Source organism: Rhinolophus ferrumequinum, chromosome 17 (assembly GCF_004115265.2).
Source record: "Rhinolophus ferrumequinum isolate MPI-CBG mRhiFer1 chromosome 17, mRhiFer1_v1.p, whole genome shotgun sequence".
In the NCBI taxonomy this organism is placed as follows: Eukaryota; Metazoa; Chordata; class Mammalia; order Chiroptera; family Rhinolophidae; genus Rhinolophus; species Rhinolophus ferrumequinum.
This window is the reverse complement of record NC_046300.1, coordinates 9,115,611-9,137,626: the sequence shown is the minus strand read 5'-3', so window position 1 is coordinate 9,137,626 and position 22,016 is coordinate 9,115,611. Positions and strand designations below refer to the sequence as shown.

The following is a 22,016-nucleotide window of genomic DNA, read 5'->3' as shown; positions in this document are numbered from 1 at the left end:
GCAGCCAGGGTCCAGACCACTCCTTGCTTTGAAGCATGCTGGGATTACCAGGGGATGGTTAAAAAAATCTTCTGGATGCACTGGTAAGCGAAAAAAAGCACCGTAGAACAATCACATATACACTATAATTATTACAAACAATTGGAGCAATAGGCACCAAAAGAAATAGTATCCTTTCTTTCTTCTGTCAGTTCTTTTCTATATATTTCAAAATTTCTTCAGTGAGAAGGCACACACACATGCATACAGAAACAACTTTACTGAAGTTTATTTTACATATCATAAAATTCACCCATTTCACGCGTACAAGTTTTTAATAAGTTTGCTCAGTGGTGTCATAAAAAAGCACCCAGCCCTGATTTGTAGCATTGTCAAGTACCCTGGTGTAAGTAATCCAACCATGGCCCATTTCCAAGTACCACTGTCACGTGATTTATCATGGAGTTGGGAAGAGATCACACAAAGGGGTCTTGTGGAGCTCTGAGCTGGCTGCAGCATATCTATTTAAGTAATGCCCTGGGGCTTTTTGTTGTTTGTTTGCTTCTTGTTTGTTCCCCTTTACCTTCAATATACAAAAAGTGTCCCCAACAGCGGGAAGGCGCAGTCTATTTTATTCACTGCTATAAGTGAGTGCCAGCCCTACAGGGAGTGCCTGGTGTCCTCATACTGAGCACAGCTGTGAGCAACATCCTTGCAGCCTTTCTGTGGTCACATTTAGTAATACCATGTTTGCTTTCAGGACATCTCCCACCCTGACTTCCTGGTGAAAATAAAGAAAATCAAGTGTTGACAAAAACGGAAGTACAAAGCTGCTTGAACTTCTGCAATTTTGCAGACACGTATTCAAAATTTAAGTTACAGAGGTAACTTTTTTTTTCTTTTCTCTGTCTTGGGAACCAAATACTAAATTAAGCAAATGCTGCAGTGCTAAACAGTTGTCCTGACAGACACCGGGTGATGTCAAGTGTGAATGGCCACAATGTGTCAGCTTCCTGAAGGTGTCTTGGGTATCAAAGTAATGCAATGAAATCACTAAGGTGTGACACTGTTTCAAAGAAAAGGCACCAAACCTTCCTTTTCAGGAAAACTTTGTAAGAAATATAAATAAAATAAGAGGGCCTGCTCTAAGACAGAGGCTTTGCATAGATAGTTTTTAACTCCCCATTTGCAGCTCTGTGGAAATCTGCACAGTTTTAGCCATGTTGTTACAAGGCGCAAAGAGGCAGCGGCCTGGACTGGTGGGGAGATTAAGCAGTAAGAGGTTCAGGGGACAGTGGGCCCTGAGTAGTGAGGAGATGAGAGGGTTTTTAGCAATTACCACAACCGACAAGGCCTTTATCCCAAGTCTTTATAACTACCATTATTTTAACTCTGCTTTTCTAGATATAGAAAAAGTGAAGCTCAGGGATACGTTACCCAGGGTCTCCTGGCATATAAATACCTGTCTTACAAAGCATGATCTCAAAATGTACACCGTGAGTCACTCAATTTGAGTTTGTGGTGGCCTCCTGCTCTAGCCCATCTCCCAGCTCATCATCCCCACTCCCCCGTCTCCCCTCCAGCACCTGGCTCCCCTGCACACTACAGAAAGCCTACCTAACATTTTGTGGTTCCCAGAGGGTGTCATGCTTCTGGGTCTTCATTCACACCACACTCTCATCCTGGAATGCTCATCCCAATTTGTTCCTTTAAGAAACAACTGCTCATCTTTTTCTGTTTGTTCTTCTCTCTCTTTCCTCAACTTTCCCACCCCTTCCCTTCCCTTCCCTCTTCCCTATCCTTCTTCATTTCTTTCTTTTCACTAAGAATAGTTTTTTTTTATGATGTGCTCCTTTAAAACGCACTGAAAGAGTGTACAGAAGAAAATAAACATCACCCTTTGGGGTGGCTTTGTCCAGTGTCAGTCTTGTGAACCTGGACTGACATTTCCCAGAATCCTTTGCCTGTAGGGGTCCAGGTGAGTGTCCTCCAGGAGAGATGATTAGCATGTGATTTGCAAGAGTGAAGCAACAGCTACGATGCTGTGCCCTGAAGGTGGAAGCAGGAGCCAGGCCCTGTGGGGGCTTCCACACGCTGCTGTGCATCTGCTGGCTCCCTCAGCGATTGCAGTTTCCACTGCTCCCCTGCTGCTCCCAAATCCTGTTCCAGGTGCCCAAGTACAGCTTCTGCGGGTCTCTCTCCACATGCTTGCTGCTCATGAGGCTAATTGTCCATGTGGATTGCCGTTTGTACTAACAGGTTTCATTTTGTCCTTGCTATTGCCCACATCTAGCTTCCCTCCTTGACTGTCCAGGAGGCTGACATATAGAGATGGTCCACTCAGCATTAGATGTTAGGTGACAGCTGGCACGGACTCACCCACCAGCACCCACAATTGCATACAATCCAGTTCCTAAGCAAATCCCTATTCTAGAGGTGCCCAAACGTTCTCAGTTCCTGGCGCCCTTAATGTCTCCTTACTTTTTCCCTGAAGCCAATAGAAATGCCAAACGGTTCCACTTAGTAAGCAGTTAGATCCAAACAACTTAAGTATTTTTGTTTATAGCTGTTATAAACAAAACATATAGCTGAAAGTACATGTAAATTGAAAGAAAAGTCACATTTGATTTTATTTTTAAATCATCAGTACCAATGGGGTATGTACACCTGTTGGGCACGGCCCCATTCTCCAGGCTTGGGATACATTGGACCCTGTCACCCTCAGTTACTGTTCCCTACTGCTTTGATCTCAAACCACTGGAAACCCGGCTTTGCAAAGATATGACAACCTTGAAAGGAATGTACTACAATCTGATATTGAAACTGTGACCTATCAATGTCTATCAGAAACTAAGGTATCAATGTACAGCCCTTGAAAATTGGAAATATTCCATGGCATCTCTGTGAATTTAACGTGACCCCAGGGGTACCTCAGCACACAGTTTGAGAACCCTAGTCTTATCTCATGTCATTTCTCTGATCAAACCCCGACTGATGCACACATAGTCCCGTAGAAATTTGGGGTATATTCTCTTCCCGTCTTTGGGTTCTGCCTAAATATATATTATAAAGTATGAACCAGAAGAGTTCTATATTTTTCTTTTTTTTAAATTTAACATTAACTATACAAGAGATGATCACGCTAAGCAAAGTAAGTCAGACAGAAAACGTTGAGAACCATATGATTTCACTCATATGTGGGATATAAAACTGAAAGCAACAAACGGGCAAGACAAACAAAGAAAAACTCATAGACACAGACAACAATTTAGTGGTTATCAGAGGGTAAAGGGGGGAGGGGTGGTAGATGAGGGTAAAGGGGTGAAATATATGGTGACAGAAGGAGATCTGACTTTGGGTGGTGAATACGCAATGCAATATGCAGACGTGTATTATAGAATTGTACACTTGAAACCTATATAATTTTATTAACCACTGTCAACCCAATAAATTTAATTAAAAATATATAATCAATGGTCAAAAAGACAATACAAGCATATTCGCATGTCAACAAAATTCTTTTTAAAAATCACTGATGTCTGTACCAGTTATTGAACTGATTCGCCAGTTATTGAACTTTCTAGTTGTAGTCCATGTGCTCTTCTGGCAACTTCTCCATAAGGATGAAATGGAGAAAACAGTAAGAACGACAGTCACAAGGAGATGGGGCCTGAGCCCATCCGCACAGGAGCAGGGAAGGGAGGTGACTGGAGGAAGGTAGTTGGGGAGGCCTGGGGTGTCCCGAGTGACCAAGGCGGAGCATGTGCAGGAGGAATCAGATATCGTATCTGTTAGTTTTGGAGAAAGATCACTCCACTTTCCTTGCTTTATTTCATTTAATCCTGCAAACAGCCTCGTGGTGGTAGATACTAGTCTTATCCTCGCTTTATAAAGAAGTTGGAGGCTCAGAGAATCATTCATTCAACCAGCATTTACCAAATACTTCCTATGTGTCCTTGTTTACTGAGGTTACATAAAACATGTAAGGCGCCATTGAACGTGTGCATGTGCATTTAGAAAACAACGCTGGAAGGACATGCCCTAAAATATTCATATGCTAAGAGAGGCTGTGTCTGAGTAGGTGCCTTGCATATGCTTCCATGTTCTTCTTCGCGCTTTTTACATGTTTCCAGTTTTCTACAATGAACATGTATTGCCTTTGTAGCAAGAGAATAAAAGTATTATTTCAAAAATGGAACTGGAAGATGTGATGAAACATTGCTCGTTACGATATTGTTGTGGATCAAGTTTTGTTTTTTGATGCCGTTTTATTTTACCAAAGTAGTGGACGAATGTTTCTTAATTCCATGTAACCTCTTTCTCTCCACTCTGCAGAGAGGGCTGGCAAGTTTACAACTGGAGAGCTGACATTCACCTTGACTGGCAAGGCCTACATTTGTCCACATTTTGCATGTGGAGCTATAAGCCCAATGCAGTGTGACCTCCTCTTCCCCAGATGAGTTTTCTAAACCTTTTTTGCACAAAGACAACATGCAAACGTAGCCAGTCTCTGCCTAAAGGGGAAGGTGGCTTGATAAAAGCACATCTCTAGTGTCCAAAAAGAGAAAGGCCAGCCCAATGGTCAGCCACTGTGTTGTGAGGTGGGACACCCATCCCCTTAGGGTGCTTTCTGACTGGTGCATTCCTTCTTCCCCTGGGCTGCCCTGGCACTATGGGCTCCATGGCAGCCCCACCCATCCCGCCCTGGCTCTGCTGGCATCCCCGTGTCTGTCCACCCCACTGAGCAGAGGATTCTTTGAGAACAGAACTCCCTCCTGCACCTCTGTCTCCCAGGGCTTGCTTTGGATGGAGCAGGTCCTCAGTCACCATGTTGGATTGAACTGATTTGTGCAAACAATAATGTGGAAATGGGTGGAGTAAACTAGAGTGCGTTCCAGCCATGGAAATCAATACCGACACCCAAAACGATGCTTTAAATAATTTATTGACCTGGAAATGTGATCAAAACATACTATGACTTAAAAACGACGACAGTAGAAGAGTGAGTAGAGGTCCATCTTTATTCTAATCATAAATACACACAAGAGAAAAAATAACTAAAAGAAAATGCATCAAAAATATACAGGGGTTGTCTTTGGGTAGTAAGACGATGGGTAATGTTGATGTCTGTTTTTTTTCCCCTTTGTGTTTTCAAGCTTTTTTAGAAATAATTTTTGTTATTGGAGAAATAATTTTCAAGGAAATATAAATCTGAGGAAAAAGGGAATAAAGACATGATAAATAGGAGGTCTTTGGTGAGAGATGAAGTGTTAGAGACATTTTGGGTAAATAAGTTTCTTTGAGTCAAGGGATCTCTCAACCTCCTACATCAAGAGACAGTCCCCACCCTGCCTGGTAGACACTGTCCTCTCTCCTAGGCTCAAACACTACCAGCTTTCACATCAGGCCATTTTCCTGCTGCTGGGTCCAAGGTGGTAGCCAGAACTCTGATCCATAAAAACAGAAGGTTTGGATGGAGAACCAGAGGAAGAAATCAACCGTCTCCTTTGGCCCGTTAGTAATTTCTGCAATAAAGCTGTCAGAATTTACTACCATATCCCTCAACTGACAGAGAAGGGACGTTCTGAAAATATTCAGGAAGAAAGGAATGGTAATGGAAATAATGAGCCTTCCCTCTATGGCTATTTCAAGAAGTTCAACGTATTATACACATGGTCAGTGTCTAGCCTATTGTCTGAATTGTTTGACTTCGGTGACTATAAAAATTCTCTCTAAGGGAAGTTCCACTGCCAACAGCAGTTTCCCAGTCCTACTTCCCAAGAGGTTTCAAGTTCTTCCATCATGAGTTCAATGTCCCTCAGGGTTTCCAAGAGCCTAAAACCTGCAGTGGGGCTGCGGTGGGTGGGTGGAGGCAGCTGCCGGCTCCTGATTGGCTCTGGGCTGGAAATGAAGTCAACTGTGGAAACCACTGTTTCCAACTTCGCTGGTGGTGGGGGTAGAGATGGGGGATGCTCAGTGACTTTGTTTGCAAATGTTAATGTTCACAAATCTGAAACCCTGTTTGGGCCGAGGCCCTTCACTGGCCCCCTTTGCCTCTGTTCACTCATTCATCTCCAGGGAAAAGTTCATAGAGTAGACTCAAGCCCCCGAGGTGATCTAGTCTGGACCACTTTTAAGCTCCCTCAGCCCTGTGTGGCGTCATTCCATGCTGTGTCAGTGGTCAGAATCTGGCCGGCAGAGCCAAGCTGCCTCGTCTCCAGCCGGCGTCTGGATCCTAGATCAAAATCCAGATCCAGAGACCTGTGTCAGAACCCATTAGAGAGCTCATGCTCCCCCGTGGAGGGGGACGTGGAGCTGGTCCTCTCCAACCTCTCTTTGGGAAGGAAGGGGAGCCATGCAGCAAGGCGCAACTGGCACAGGTACTTGCGGAACCTCTCGCCGACAAAGACGTAGATGACAGGGTTCACGCAGCAGTGCGTGTAAGCGATCACCTCCGTCACTTGTATGGCCAGGTCCAGCTGCTTGCTCTGCTCACACCCATGGGTCAAAAGGACGTCTTGGAAAGCAGAAACAAACATAGTCAGATTGTACGGGGTCCAAAAGAGAAAGAAGATGATCACGATGACAAAAATCAGACGGACGGCTTTGGCCTTCTTCTCGTTGGGCCGTCTGAGCAAAACCCTTATAATTCCTGTGTAGCAGACGATCATGATGACCAGAGGCAAAATCAGCCCCAGGAGGTTCAGTTTCAGAGCCTGGAACTGTTTCCACTGTCTGAGGCTTGTATAAGGGAAGTGAAGACTGCAGGTGAATTGAGTGAGCTCCCACTGGATCTTGGAAAAGTAAAAGCCTGGGATGGCAGCCAATATGGCCAGGACCCAGGTGATGACGCTGGTGACGATCCCCAAGGTGATAGTCCGGGCCCTCAGGGCAAACACAGCATGGACGATGGCCAGGTACCTGTCGACGGTCAGCAGGATCATGAAAAAGATCTCGCTGAACAAGCCTATGTAATAAAGCCCCGAGAGCAGCTTGCACATGCCGTTACCGAACACCCAGTTGTCCTTCAGATTGTAGTCAATCCAGAAGGGCAGCGTGAAGAGGAAGAGCAGGTCAGAGATGGCCAGGTTGAGGAGGTAGATGCTGGTCATGCTCCTGAGCCTCCTGTATTGCATAAGGACCAGGACCACCAGGATATTGCCGACCAGCCCAACAATAAAGACCAGGGAGTACAAGGGGGGCAACAGCTGAGCCCCTAAAGCCCTCAGCTCGGTTTTCGGGCACGGGGTTGTGTCCGCCCCGTAGAAATATTCTGTGGTCACCACGTAGTCCTGTGGGGAGGCTGAAGTTTCCATCCTGGCTTCTCCCACGGTCAAGGAAAATGGTTTCTGGATTTACTTTGCTGTTAAAGGCAGTGTGCGCTGGACAACAAAGAGAAGGCAGTGATTAGACGTCTTCAACCACGTGATAACTGTCTACTGAACGCCTACTGTGTACCATGCCCTGGGACTCAACGTTGAGCAAGGAGGACCCAAGTTCTCTCTGCCCTCGAGGAAACCGTAGTCTTACAGGGGGTGTGGGCCATAAGCAAACGAGTGCACAAATCACGAATTCAGTTCCTTTGGCAATGAGTGCTGTGAAGGAAAAGTCCAGTGGATGGAGAGCCCAGACACAGGGACCTCACCACACTGTCCATAACCAATGCATCCTTCCCTCATGCTTCCCGTGGACTTGGCTTTGGATTTGATGTTAAACAACGCTTTAGGGGTACCACTATTTCCCCCCATTTTAGAGGTGAGGACACAGACGTTTGCAGTGGTTAGGACACATATCCGGTGAGAATGAGAGCTGGAGCTCAAGTCTGGGTGGGTATCACTCTCATGCCCATTCCTGAAACCACTCGGCTTTCCTGCCTCCAATCACAGAGCAGTAACTTTGCACTTTGGAGACACAGAAGGATGTGGGAAAAAAGACAGTCCTGGCTGAGAGTCAAAAACTAACCAATGGATCTTCATGGCTCCTGGGGCTAAAAAGGTTCTCCGCCAGGGATCACATAGGGCACGGGGGCACATGAAAATGTGTGGGCATTTTTTCTTTGTTGGTTGTCACAAAGACTAGAGGATGCTACTGTCACTTGGTAGGCAGAGCCAAGCAGGTCCTACAGTGCAAAAATTATCCCACCCAAACACCGGTAGTGCTGCCACAGTGAAATTCTAGGAGGCCAACCCCATCCCTTAGCAGAGGGCACTGAGGAGACCAGAGTGGGCTCAGCCTGGCCCACATCACACGGCCCTGGTGTGGCACAGGAAGGTCTGTCTACTGGTAACTGTGCAGGCCTCCTATGTGCCGTGAGAATTCAGAGGAAAACATAGGCTGGGCGGAATGGGTGACCTGGTGAAAGAAGATGGAGGTCTGAGGAGGAAGAGCTCAAAACAGCCCCAAGCCATGAGGTATTGCACAGCGACCAGGTAGAAGCCGGAATTCTGCTGAAATAACCACTTAAATATTTTTACCCAAGGTTGCCTTCACACAAACAAAAACAAATACAAACAAAAAATACTAGCTAGCTTGCCTTTACAGGACTTCCCCTAACCTCTGTTTTTTAGCTCTCCTTTTCAATTCTTTCTGATAGCTTATTGAAGATGCGTCCCCAAAGGGAGCTTGGCTTTGGTGTAACTTACCAGCTGTGTGACCTTGGAGAAGTTAATCTACCTCTCTGAGTCTCAGTTTCTCATCTGTAATGTGGGAAAGTAACACTTACCTTGCAGGGCCACTATAAGGTAATGTATGAGAAAAACCACTCTGGCACTTACTGGGTCCTCGGTAAATATTAGGGGACCTCCTTCCCTGTAGTAACTCTTCCCTGAAGCCTGTCACCACCAAGAATGTCTCAAGCTCCAATTCTATTCTGACTAATGTACCCTGCCCCTATGCCTCCCCCACCAGGCCTCTCTGTAGTTAATCTAGAAAGTGAATTCTGCCTGACAATGATGGAAAAGACAGTCCCTTCCATGTGAACTGCACTTTTCCAGTTTTCAATATGTTGCTGCCCATCTGAATTGATTTGACCTCAGCACCAATCACCAAAGGAGGCGGTACCTTTATCGTAATTCCCATCTTCAATCTGGAGTCTCTAGTGCTTTTTCCTCTACACTGCTTAATGAATGTTTCCTGCGTAGAAATTCACGTTTCTGTAAAGGCCGTCGGAAATTAAGGCACTTGGGGTGGCGGGGGATTATGGGGCACCCTGGCTAGGGACTGTTATTTCCTGCCAAGTCCATCCCTGGGGCTTACTCCTCCATCTCTGGACTTGCTTCTGCCAGATCCACCCTGTATCTGAAGAAACCCAGGCTGGCAGTCACTAAGGAGGCCGTGGCAGCTTGTGATGTCTACTGCGGCGGTCAGTGCTGGCAACTCAGCTGGGCCGTCAGCACTTTGACAAGGGTAGGCAGGTTTACAGTGAGAGCAACAAGCAGCTTGGAAGCACGAGGAGCACCTGGTGCAAGACTGAGCCAATAAGCCCCGTTGTGGGGTGGGGGGGATTTTGGCAAAGGTGAAGGCACATCAGGTCATCCTGTTAGGTGCCATTTGAACAGAGAGTCACCTCCATACCCCTGACCTCTAACTCCATTCACTGCTTTCCCCACTTGTTGGGCACCTTGCAATAACTCTAGGGCACGCTGCTCCCAAAGGGAGATGGACTGGGGTGGGACCTTGGAGGAGAAACCAAAGGATGATGATGCCAGTCAACCTGCCAGCCCTGCTGTAGTCTGCTGCAAAAGTCTTCCCCAAGGTCATTGCACAGTGGCCAGCTCTGGCCCCGGAGCCTGGAATCTTCCAGTGCCAGCATCCTCTAGCCTGGGAGTTGGTAAAGCCTCTGAGCAGAGAGAAAGGGCCATCTGAGATGGTAAAGCCCCCCAGGGTTGGTGGTATGCAGGAGCTGGCGTATGCTGGTTCATATGAACCAATCGTGTGCTTCTCTTCCCAACTCTGCATTCAGCACGTTGGTAGTTTGAAATCAACCATGGTGGGAATATTTACATGCAGAAATTGGCAAAGATTAGAAATCAGGGCTCTTTTCTCAGGAAAGCCCGTTATGAAACATTTACCAGCACATCAATGTCCCCTGGTCTGAATAGCCTAAGAGCTGTACTGCTCATCAGAGTGGGGACTAAAGCATCACTGAGCGCCACACAGGCTAGTGGAAAGCTATGGAAACTTCTGGGAGTTTCTAACTCTGAAAAACTGAGACCCTCTCGATTTTACAGAGAAACAGTTAAAATAGATACCTTCACGTAGCCCCCATGCCCCTCTATCTTCAGCACAAAATTCTACTGCCTCTTTGCTAGTAGAACACAATGGATGCACCCAAAGAGGTCATCGCGTCAGCACCCTGACTTCAGAGGGATGGAAATCTACGTCCTCCAAACTCAGCCTGCAGTCTGATTTTGAAATGTAGTCTTCTTAAGAAATTGGTTCAATATTAAAGCATCCTTACATCTGCACAGGTTTTTCTAATTCATATTTGCCTCTAGCCACAATGACTTCATATACCAGGCGTAATTTTCATTTACATGGGGAAAATTTGGCAAGTAATATCCTCTTGAGTAGCTTTCCACAGACAATGTCTCTTGTCCCTCAGTACTGGGCTGACTTTCTTAACCAGTCACCAACAACGGGTCATTCAAGAAAGCTTCCTTTTTTTAAGCAAAAATAAAAACCTATTTTACATCTGAGCACCCAGTCTTATAAATCCACCCATTCTCAGTATTGCCACACAGTTCGTTGCCTTATAGATGTATCAAAGGGCTATTTAGATATCCGCCCAGCCCTCAAAGAATCTCCCACCTTTAAGGAGATAGACAGATAAAAACCAATAATCCCCTGAAATGTGAAAAGGACTACACTCCTGCCTAACTACATGCATGCATTCAAATAAGAGTACCTTCCACAGAAACCAACAAGACAGAAAAGACAAGTGCCACTTACTGTGGTTTCAAGGGACTGTGTCCACGAAGTATTTGTTTCTAGAGCTCTGAGAGTCTTTATGAATTCAAGGTTCAAGGTCCTGATAGAGTAGGAAGTACTCAGTTTCCTGTGTAATGATGGAGATAGGACCCCGGGGTTCTCAGTCATTCAGAATGACACAAAAGGGACAACGTCCTTCTTTTTGAATGGTTAGGTGTCCATGAATGGCCACAACGCCCACCAGCGGTCAGTTCCTGGAGGCTGAGTTTACTCTAAGGATTTCCTCTGGTCACTCCACTGCACTTCTCCTTGGCAAGCTCTGTCTTAAGGGGGTTGGGTAGGGTGGGGTTGGGTGGAGTTGATGGAGTAAGGTGGGTGGCAATTAAGTGTTCCGAGAGCTTGTGGGGCAACTGCAGTCTTGGAATGTGGGGTAAGGGTGGGGACAGGGGGTGGAGTTCTTGTGGTCAGTAAGTAGCTTTTTTCTTTCTTTTTTTTTTTTTTTTTTTTTAAGATTGCAAGTGGAAGGAATTAAACCGGAAACCTGGGTCCCCTGTTCCTCAAAACGATCTGGCTGGCAAGCCAGAGAGAAGGGGAAGCTTCTCTTTGGCGCCCCCTACGGCCTCCACTTCTGACTGCCTGGGCTACTGTTTTATACAAGGGTCCAACCCTGGCCAAGTTCACATCCCAGTTCTCCACGTAAGACATGGGCAGATCATTATGACTTTCTAAGTCTTGGTTCCCCCTCCATCCAAGGAGAACACTGAACGCTTAGGCTCACAGGAGGATGCGTGAGGTCAGCTTGTATCTGAAAAATATCCAGAGCGCCTGGCACAAGGAAAAGTGTCTGACAAAGGATGGTTATTCTGATTCTCCCCACAACTACCCATCCCTGCTCTGCGCTTGGGTCCCTGTCTGTTCACATCTTTTCTGTGACATGGGACTCTGCTAAACCTTCCTCACAGGTTTGCAGCAAAGCACCATGTCAGAAATCATAAATGTGAATGTGCTTTGCAAAATGTCACGTGTCCCTTCAAGAAGGCTCAGTTTCCTCATCTGTAAAATGAAGATTTTGGACAAGGTGCCTCAGTGTCCTCTTCATTGGAACAACCCATGAGCCTCTGGGTTGGGTCTCCCCTTTTTGGCAGCCTGTCCACAGAGAGAGAGATATTGGAAGAAGGAGGCAAAGGTACCCAATTGACAAGCACGGCTATAGGCCTAGGGACTTGGCGCTTTTGTACAGAGAGAAGGGCATGAGGGGATCATCAGTGATGAGCCTCTCAAATCAGACAGTCCTGCATTTACATCCTAGCTCTACTTTTACTGACTTCGGGCATGTTATTCTAAGCCCTCGAGTGTCTCTTTCCTTTTCAGTAAAACCAGGTTAACACTGGTGACTACAGAGGGGAATACACACACACACACACACATACACACACACACACACACACACACACACACAAATGAATGACTGGTGTAGTGCTTAAGACATTCAAGTTGCCTGTCTTAATTTGGGTTCTCTCTCCCTGGTTGCAAATCCTGCAACATGGATGCAGGTGCCAGTAGTATATTTTTAGGGGATCCCAAGAAACACTGCAGGGGAGGGGAAAGTGGGACATGAAAATAAAGGAGCCAGGAACTTGCTCATGATGCAGATTCTGGGGTCCCATTCCAGACCTACTGAATCAGAAATTCTGGTTTTAACATGCCCTCCCCATGATTCTGATGCATACTCAGGTTTGGGAAGCATGGATAGAGATTTTTGCTCAGCCTTTGGCCCAACGTCCTATGTAATCTCTTTCCAGGAGAGCTGGGCTGGACCAGATGTGAGCTGGGGAGACTTCTTTTGTGTCTAGTTTGAGGCCTACACAAGAAGATTCTCAGTGGCCTCTTTTGTTTCCCCTTCCCAATACCCAGGTCCCTTATGGCATTTCAAAGGTGGCAGGCAAAACTCTTAGTGTGTATGCATTCGTGTACACACACACACACACACACACACACACACTGGCTTTTTTTTTTTTCTTTTTTAACACAGGTGGGCCATAAGATACACATTGTTTTCCATCTGGCTTTTATCACTGCACATCGACCCAGGAGATTTTCTGCACCAGCATGCAGGATGGGACATTTAGGCAGTGGCTGTCACCCGTGCCTATCTGTGGTGGGAATAGATAGAAGTGTCAGTAAAGGGCACACAATATTCTAACCTTGACTCTGTCTAGGATGCTGGTATCCTAATTCTACACCCCTCCAGTGTCAACCACGTGACCTGGCCTACTGACCCCCCCTCCTTTTTTTAAAGTCCCACACACTTGCTTTTCTCGTCTCACCCGTGACCTCTAATCCTGACCCAGCCGTGTTTCAGCTTCTCCTTTCCTGTCCCAACCTCAGCATCCCAGAAAACTTATGTTCTGTACAACCAAGACAGGGCAGGGCTGTGCTCCTGGATGGCACACAACCTGCTTGTCATTGCGGCACACCTTTCGGGTTCAACTACTACACCAGTAAGTTAATTTCCAAGAGAGGGGACGGTGGTGTCATGACCATGGATATCTCTCTGTTGCCTAATTCTGGGACACACTGTCTGGTTACGTGGCCGAAGAAGTTGATTCTGATCCCAGGCCACTTTTAGGACATGAAAGCCCGATTGATGAGTGTCCCACAGATGGACAAGAGGGGTTTGAAGATACAGGTGGCCCTTAGGCAGTAGCTCGCCCCTGCCCGCTCCACACCACCCTATTTCCCCCCACCTTCCCCTCCCCCATTCCTTCCACCTTGTCTAATTTCCTTTCCCTGCCTCTGTCCACCACCCCTCCTCAGTCCATATTCCTTCTAGCCAGGTGGTCATTTGTCTTCCTTTATCTCCGCCTCTCCTTGCCTGCCTGGCCTCTCCCAGGCGCTCTCTAACCCCCCAGCATTCTACAAACCCCAACCTGACAAACCAAAGGAGGGACGGTTCCAATAGTCCTTTGTCCCTCTCTCAGACCTTCTCAGCTGCCCTGCTATGCTAGGTCATGTCCCAAAGTTAAAGAGGGTATTGGACACATCCGTGTCAGATCGCTCTTCTCCTGCCTGAAGCATCCAAGAGGCCACCTCCTCCCTGATGCCCTCCCCACTCTCCACAGCAGAAAGACATCCATGAGAGGCAGATGCTCCCTGGGGGTTTAAGCTTTTTGGTAGAGATTACTTTTTTTCATACCTATTTGTATAAGTTGGACACGTTTTATAATAAATTACAAGGCAATTCACTCAAAACAGCTCAAATGAAAAAAGAATAAAAACTTATTTTCTCACAAACCTAGATGTTAGCTTTGGTTTGGTATTACTCTCTAACTTTCTCTTGCAATAATTCTTGATAATTTCACTATCCACATATGTCTCTGTGTATCTTTGCAGTTTAATAAACAACCTCAACACTTCGGTTCTTAAAATCCCAATGACATGATTTTGTGAGTCTGTGGATTAGGTGGCTGGTCCCAGGTGGCTTCACTCCCAAGTGTGACCGTTGGTGCTAGTTGTGGATGGGGGTGCCTCAATTCTGTGATCACTCGTCCTCTAGTTGGCCAGACTGGCTTCATTGCATGACAGTCTCAAACATAAGCAGAAACTGCAAAGCATCATGGGCCATCACACAGTTCCTCCCTTACATAATCCTCAACTCCTTTACTCTTTCCTGAGCTTGTCAGGTCCACCTGCTAAAATCCTAATCCTGGTTAGATCCTACTTCCCACCTGTCCCCAGGAAGTGGAAGGAGGCTAAAGAAAATCCCACAAGTGTACCGACTGGGATGGTTCTAAATTAAAGACAGCCATATTTAAAGGTTCCTTACTGTCCATCAACTGCATTTTCCTCTCAGACATCGTTTCACACCTCCTACCTTTTCCTTGAATCGCCAACACCACCTCCAGCAACCTCATTCTCAGCTGATGACCTTGTATTCTATGTCATTGAGAAAATAGAAACCATCAGAAGAGACTTTTTACAAGTCCTACCTCCCCTCTTTCCATCCACCCTTTCCCCGACCCTTCCTACCTTCCCTCTTGTTACATGGATGGATTCTCTACGCTCCCGTCTAAGTCCATCCCTTCCACTTTGCATGGGGTCACATCCTCTCTCACCTGCTCAAGAACATTGGTAATTTTCTCCTGTATGATCAGCTTTTCCTGCTTTGTTGGATTATTCCCCTCAGCATACACACACACCCTTACTTCTCCTATCTTAAACAAGCAAACAAACAAACAAACAAACAAACAAAGTAAACGAATCTCCCTTAATTCCACTTCCACCTGTAATTACTGACTCATTTCTTCACTCTACAATAAAATTACTCAGAGTTGTCTTTACTTGTATCCAATTCCACTTCACCCACACTTTCCAAAACCCAGTCTCTTCAGGCTCTTGCCCCCATCACTCCATTGCTCTTGTCAAGGTCACCAGTGACCTCCACGAGGCTAAATCCAATGGCCGATTCTTGGACCTTATTGGACTTGATTGCTCAGCACATTTGTCACCATTATCACTCCTTCTTGATAGTTTTTCTTCACATGGGTAGGACACCACATTCTCCTGTTTTTTCTCTTCTTTCACTAGCAGCTCCTTCTCAGTTCCCACTGCTGGTTTCTACTCCATGTTCCAGCTTCTGAAACTTGGCATGCTCCAGGACATGGTCCTTGAGCCGCTTTTCTTTCCTATCTACACTCACGCCTTTGGTGGCTCCATTCTCTCATGGCTCCAAATGTCAAATTCGTTCTGAAGACACCCAAATGTCCACCTCCAGCCCACTCTCCTCCCTCAAATCCAGGCTCATATCCAACACTCTGCTCAATGTTTCCACTTGGGTTTCTAACAGATCGCAAATCAAACTCCTGATCTTTCTTCAAAACTCTTTGCTACCACTGTCATCCTCGTCTAGAGGTAAATGGCAGCTCTATCCTTTCCATTGGCCCTACCACAACCTTGGAGTTATCCTTGACTCAGCCCTTTCAAACCTGGCACGTAATGTTTTTGCAAAACCTGTTAGCTCTGTCTTCAAAACATATAAGGAATCCAGTCCCTCCTCACTACCTCCACTGCCCCACTTTGGACCAAACCACCCAAGGCCACAGTGTCTTTCCAACATAGTGGCCGGAGTAATTCTTCAAGAGTTATTTCAAGTCAGGCTCTCTTCTTCCAAGTCCTTACATTAGCCTGCAAGGTGGTACACCACCTGGCCCTCATTCCTTTCCTGGGCTCCTCTGCTAAAACTCTCCCCTTTGCTCACTCCGCTTCAGCCAAACTGACCCAGGATGTCCTTGAACTCACCAAGTGCATTTCTACCTCAGGACTTTGCACTTGCTCTTTCCCTCTACCTGGATGCACTTCCCCCAGATACCTGCATAACTTGCTCCCTCATCCTCTTCATTTCTATACATATATGTTACTTCCTGTGTGAGGCATTCTCTAACCACCTTATTTAAAATTAAATCTCCTCCTCCCTCGCCCCTGAAGACATCTATGACTCCTTTCCCTGATTTACTTATCACCACTTGACCTATCTATCTATCTATCTATCTATCTATCTATCTATCTATCTATCATCTATCTATCTATCTCTTAGTCATTGTCTGTTTTCCTCCAATGCAATGCCAGCTGCCTGAGAGCTATGATGTTCCCTCTTCTGTTCACTGCTCTATCCCCATGTGATACGTGTTCAGTAAGCATTTTTGAATAGATAAATCACAAGAAGTTCGGAGGTGGGATGGCTACAGAGTTTGTTAGTGTAGTGGCTTGACAGCTTCATCCAAGACCCGGGGTCCTTCCCATCTTTCTGACATACTCAGACCAGCTCGGCTAATGGCCACAAGATGGCTACTGGTGTCACACCAGGCATGATGATATCTAACAGAAAAAAAAGGCTGCCTCTTCCTTTTGTCAATTTATAGGCGCAAGGAAGCTCTGACGAGTCCTGTGAGAAAAGAGCCACTTGAGAGGTGGGTTCTCCGCAGTGAGACCAAGAGACAGCCCCTCTACGTGGCCTTCCCGGGCAGAGCCTGGATGACAGTGACATGCAGAAAAGCTCCTCTTTGCAGTTCTTCTGCCACAGGGAGATGCAGAGGAGGAAGCAGGCACTGGGGGGCAGGATCTGAGAACCTATGAATGAAGAAGGAGCACATTACCCGCTCCCAGCCTGCTTCCTCTGCCCCTCCTACTCACCCAAATACACGGTCTCTGGGGATGGTTCTTGTTGGCAAAGAGCCCAGAGCATGGCCACTGAGCCTGCACAAGCTGGGGCCAAGGGCGGCTAACCAGACCATGGCAGGTCTGTGACCTGAGTAGTGGCTCATTGTGGGTTGAGCCTGGCAGAAAGGCAGGTGGGAATGAAGAAGTTGAGAAAGATCCTCTGTATCTCAGATCTAAGTTGCAGAAAGTGATGTGTATGTCCCTGTCACCTCTTCTATCTAGTCTGAAAGCTCTAAATCACGCGGTTGGCTCATGCTGGTATTTGTTCCCTTCCACCTCATTTGTCACACATCCATAAGTGCCCTCTCTCTGTCAAGCACTGGGCAGTTCAAGAGCCTCGAAGATGAGTTAGGCAAGGCCTTGAACTGGTGTTAACACCAGGTGAGGTCTGTGGGCCGGTAGCATCAGCATCACCTGGGAGCTTGTTGGAAATAAAGATTCTCAGGCTCTGGCCCAGACCTGCTGAATCAGAATCTCCAGGAGTGGGTGTCGGACCCAGGAGGCTGGGTTTGAACAAGCCCTCCAGGGCCATCGTATTTGTGTTGGAATTTGAGACTCATTGCTACGCCCCTGCTGTTTAATGTGTGATGGCCAGACCTGAGTGCTTCTCAGAAATGCAAATACTCAGGCCCCACCCCAGAATCTGCTCTCTCCCTAGATCTCTGGGGATTTGTCTGCACATCAAAGTGAGACACCCCAGTCTAGAAGGTCATGGTCTGGTGGGGTACGAATCTGTGTAGGGCTCAAGACGTGCACAGAGGAAGGTGGGTGAGGTCAAAAGCACTTTGCAGAGATGTTTACGAACTAGCCACTTAATACGGACTAGAGAGAGGAGTTGGAGTCTGTCAGGGGACCAGGGAAGGAGACGTGTGAGGCTGCGGAACAAATAGCCCCACACCCAGCACCTTTCAGGATGTCAGGAAACATCGCATGACTGGTTATTAGACACAGGGGCACACGCATTGGGCTGCCCAGATGGCTGGTGGCTTCTGAGATCCCCCCCTGAGGCTTAGTGGGGACACCCAGGTCCTGGCGTCAGACCCCCAGCTTCACATCTGGTTCCTATGCTGAGTAGGTGAGGCTGTGGAGATAAAGTCATGTGTGCCCATTGCTGGTGGGAGTGGAAATCGAGCCGCGGTCATGGAGGGCTGTTCGGACATGTTTATCAGAATTGAAATGTGTGCATATCTTTTGTTCTAATCCTACTTCTAGGAATTTCTCTTACAAATATTTATACACGTAGCAGAAGATACAGGTTACAGGATGATCCCTGTACTGTGAGGCCTGGTGAAGGGCCATGCAGTGCTATGCAAACTTCCGTGTTGGTACAAAGCGCCTGCAGGCTGGAGTGAACAAGCAAGGGCACGATGCTGTGGGCAGGATGCTGTGGGCAGGCCAGCTGGCAGGCGCTGGTTGTGAAGGCACCAGGTCCCAGGAAGGCGGCGCAAGGGACCACTCATATGTGTGGTCTCCCATGAGGGAGCCAGGCGGCTGTCGGAGACACAAAGACTTCATTTTCATTGTATGTTATTTTGTACCATTTGATGTTTGTACCGAGTGCAACTATCATCTGTAATGCAGTTCTTAAAATGTGGTCCAAAGACGCCTGGGGTCCCCCAAACCCATCCAAGGGGTACCCAATGTCTTCTTTTCTCCAGCTATGTATCTGTGCAAGGCTGGTTTTCCTTCACAGACTTCAACCAAAGTAACACATCACAACAGACTGGATGCAGACGCAGCCACGGGCACCCAGCTGACTATTTCAGCCAGGCATTAGAGGTTTGCAAAAGTGGGAAAATTACTTTTAAAAGTGGGAAAGTTACTGCTCTTCCCACTAAACTTTTTTCGTTTTGGAAAATAGAATTATTTTCATGAAAGTGTTATTGATGTTAACATGGAACCGTTTTATTATTGTTCTTTTAAGTAAATTACTGAATTTTTAATAGTTCTCCCTTTTAATTCTACTACAGTAAATAGTAGTAATCCACATAAACAAAAGCTCTTTGGTGTCTTCAAGTTGTCGTTAGAGTACAAGACGTCCTGAGACTGAAAAGCTTGAGAGCCACTGATCTACGTCAGACCAATATATTTATTTTAAACTCCTGGTTCCACCAATTAGTAGCTAATGACCCAGAGTAAATTAACTAATTTTCTGAGCCTCACTTTTCTCATAGTAACATGATGCATGTAAAGCATTTAGCATATTGGATACTGTATATCCAATGCACACCGTTATTGTATTTATTTAAACCCTGCAGTAGACACAGGCTACCGAGCTCCACCTTCAACGACCTTAAATTGGCAGCTTGAACTTGGTCACAGGGAGGGTCTTCACACCAGGGAAATTGGAAACCCTACAGGTCAGTGCCTTTGTTTTTTCTTTTTACCTCCTGACAGCTGATGTTAAACGGCATCCCACTGCAGAGTAGCTATAGGCTAGCAGTGTACAGAGAAGATGTTTGCATCTCTTTATTCTTAAATCTGCGAGAGGAAAGGGTCTGATAACAGAACAAATTTTATATCTGAGTTTGTGCAGAAGCTAACTTTTACTTGAATGCCTGCCTTTCGCACCACTAGCTGGGGCCCAGTTCGCTGACTGCAGGGGAGTTCCCTCACATTGCAGCTGCCCCGCTCGTAGGACCGCCCCTGCCCAGTTCTCGCCACGGAGGGAAGCTGGGGTCTTGCCCGACTGCCATGGGCTCTGGTTCATGTCACACAAACAGAAGTTCAACCACGGGTTTATGTCTTCAGTTGAGGCATCTTGTACACACTTTCTACTTCCTTTTTCTGGACTTTTAGTCTCATTACTGTCTTCCTTTTCCCTCTGTGGGTTTTTTTGGGGGGGAGTGAGGAAGGGGGGGTGGTGTTTTGTTCTGTTTTCTGGCCTTCGTTTTTGGTGTTTACTCTCCCCCAAGAACCTCTTGGCAATTTTCCTGTTATTGAAACATGCGTTCAAACTTCTCATGTGATAATCTGGTGTTCCTTTAGCCCTTGCAGACCCGACCCACACCACTGAAGACAGTGAAGGAGGGGGTCCACGAAGGGGTGCATCTTCCCGGGTGTAACTGGCCTCCTTTGCCCTGTGCAGACTTCTGCCAGCTTTACCTCTTCCTGAGCGCCTGCCCCACAGGACCCCTCTCTCTGCTTGTCCTCTCCCTCCCTCCCTCCCTCCCAGCAAGCCCTCTCATCCTCCCTCTCCCTCCCCTTTCACTGCTGTCAAGACAGTGCTTTTTTCTCATGTTTAATTCCTACTTTATCCTTTTTGATGCTTTCAAGCATGCCTGTTTCATGATGTCTCTGTAAAGGGGACCGAGAGGCCCTACAAAGGCCTTTACAGAGATGGTCGTTCAGGGGCCTGCGCATGTTAATCATTTGAGAAATGCAAATGCAAACAACAAGGAGATAGCAGCCCATCCCCCTAGTATGGCTGAAGTGAAAAAGAAAGAAAACACAAGACAAACAACAGACAATATCAAGTGTTGATGAGAATGTGGATTAACTGAAACTGTCACACACTGCTTGTGGAAGCATAAATTGGTACAACCACTTGGAAAACTGTTTAGTAGGAAAAGTGAAACACGTGCCTTCTCTAGACCCAGAAATTCTATTTCTAGGTATATACACAAGCCAAAGAAGTATACGTGAATCCAAAAGATATCTTCATAATAGTCCCAAATGGCAAAGCCCAAATTCCTATCACCAGTAAAATATTATGCAGCAATATGAAAGAACAAACTACTACTACCAGGTACTGTATGATTCCATTTATATTGAAAACAGTCCAAACTCATCCATAGCGATAGAAATAAAACAGCAATGACCTCGGCGGGTACCAACTGGGAAGAAGCATAGGGAATGTTCTGGGGTTCTGGCAATGTCCTGACTGGTGGTTACATGGGGGTACACATACGCAAAATCTTAAGATAAGTGTACTTTAGACATTTTATTATATGCATGCTACATTTCAATTTTAAAATCATTTTTTTTTTTTAATTTTGAGATAAATTGCCCCAGAATGTGATTGCTGGGTTGTATTGCAAGCACATGTCTTCGGTTTGTAAGAAACTGCCAAACTCTTTGCTCGAGTGGCAATATTATTTTACATTCCCAACAGCAATGTATGAGAGGTCCAGTTTCTGCCCATTGGTTTTGTCACTATTTTTCATTTCAGTCATTCTGATAGTTGTGTAGTAATATCGCATAGTAGTTTTAGTTGGTATTTTCCTAATGGCTAAAGATATTGAACATCTCTCCATGTGCTTATACCATCTGTATGTCCTCTTCATTGAAATGTCTCTTCGTGTCTTTGCCCATTTTCAAACTGGATTCACTTTTGAGTTTTGAGAATGTTTTCTATTTTAGGTACAAACATTTTGTTGAATATGTGGTTTGCAAATATTTTCTCTGAGCCTGTAGCTTGTATTCCCATCTGTTTAACAGAGTCTTTCATAGATAAAAGAGTGTAATTTGATGAAGCCTAATTTATCCCTTTTTCTGTTTTTGAATGGTGCTTTGGGTACCAAGTCTAAGACCTCTTCACCTAGCCCTAGATCCTGAAAATTTCTCATTTGTTATCTTCTAAAGTTTTCTAGTTTTACACGTTACAATGAAGTCTGTGATACATTTTGAGTTAATCATTGTCTAAGATGTGAGGTTTAGGCTGAGGTGTATTATTTTTCAGCCTGTGGATGTCTAGTTACTCCAGCACCATTTGTTGAAAAGGCTGTCAGTCTTCTGTTGAATGGCACTGCGCCTTTGTCAAAAAGCAGGCAGGCACATCGGTGAGTCTAGTTCTGCAGTCTGTTGGGCTCCGTTGATCTGTATGTCCATCCCTCTGCCAAAACCACACTGTCTGGATTTCTGTAATAAGTCCTGAATTCAGATAAAGTGAC

The 22,016-nt window shown here is 46.1% G+C and overlaps 1 protein-coding gene across 2 annotated transcripts; it reads right to left on the bottom strand.

Annotated features, from left to right (window-relative positions):
* Positions 1-5,370: 5,370 nt before the first annotated feature.
* CCR1 (C-C motif chemokine receptor 1) lies at positions 5,371-11,239 on the bottom strand. 2 transcript variants are annotated; one of them, XM_033133290.1, is made up of 3 exons: positions 10,930-11,239; positions 9,040-9,131; positions 5,371-7,361 (listed from the first exon to the last, which is right to left on the bottom strand). In XM_033133290.1, exon 3 carries the CDS (start codon positions 7,293-7,295, stop codon positions 6,246-6,248), a length of 1,050 nt encoding a protein of 349 aa, XP_032989181.1. In that variant the 5' UTR covers positions 7,296-7,361; positions 9,040-9,131; positions 10,930-11,239; the 3' UTR covers positions 5,371-6,245. The 2 variants fall into 2 exon arrangements, with proteins under 2 accessions (XP_032989181.1, XP_032989180.1); XM_033133289.1 differs by lacking the exon at positions 9,040-9,131 and having other exon boundaries at positions 10,930-11,237.
* Positions 11,240-22,016: the final 10,777 nt, after the last annotated feature.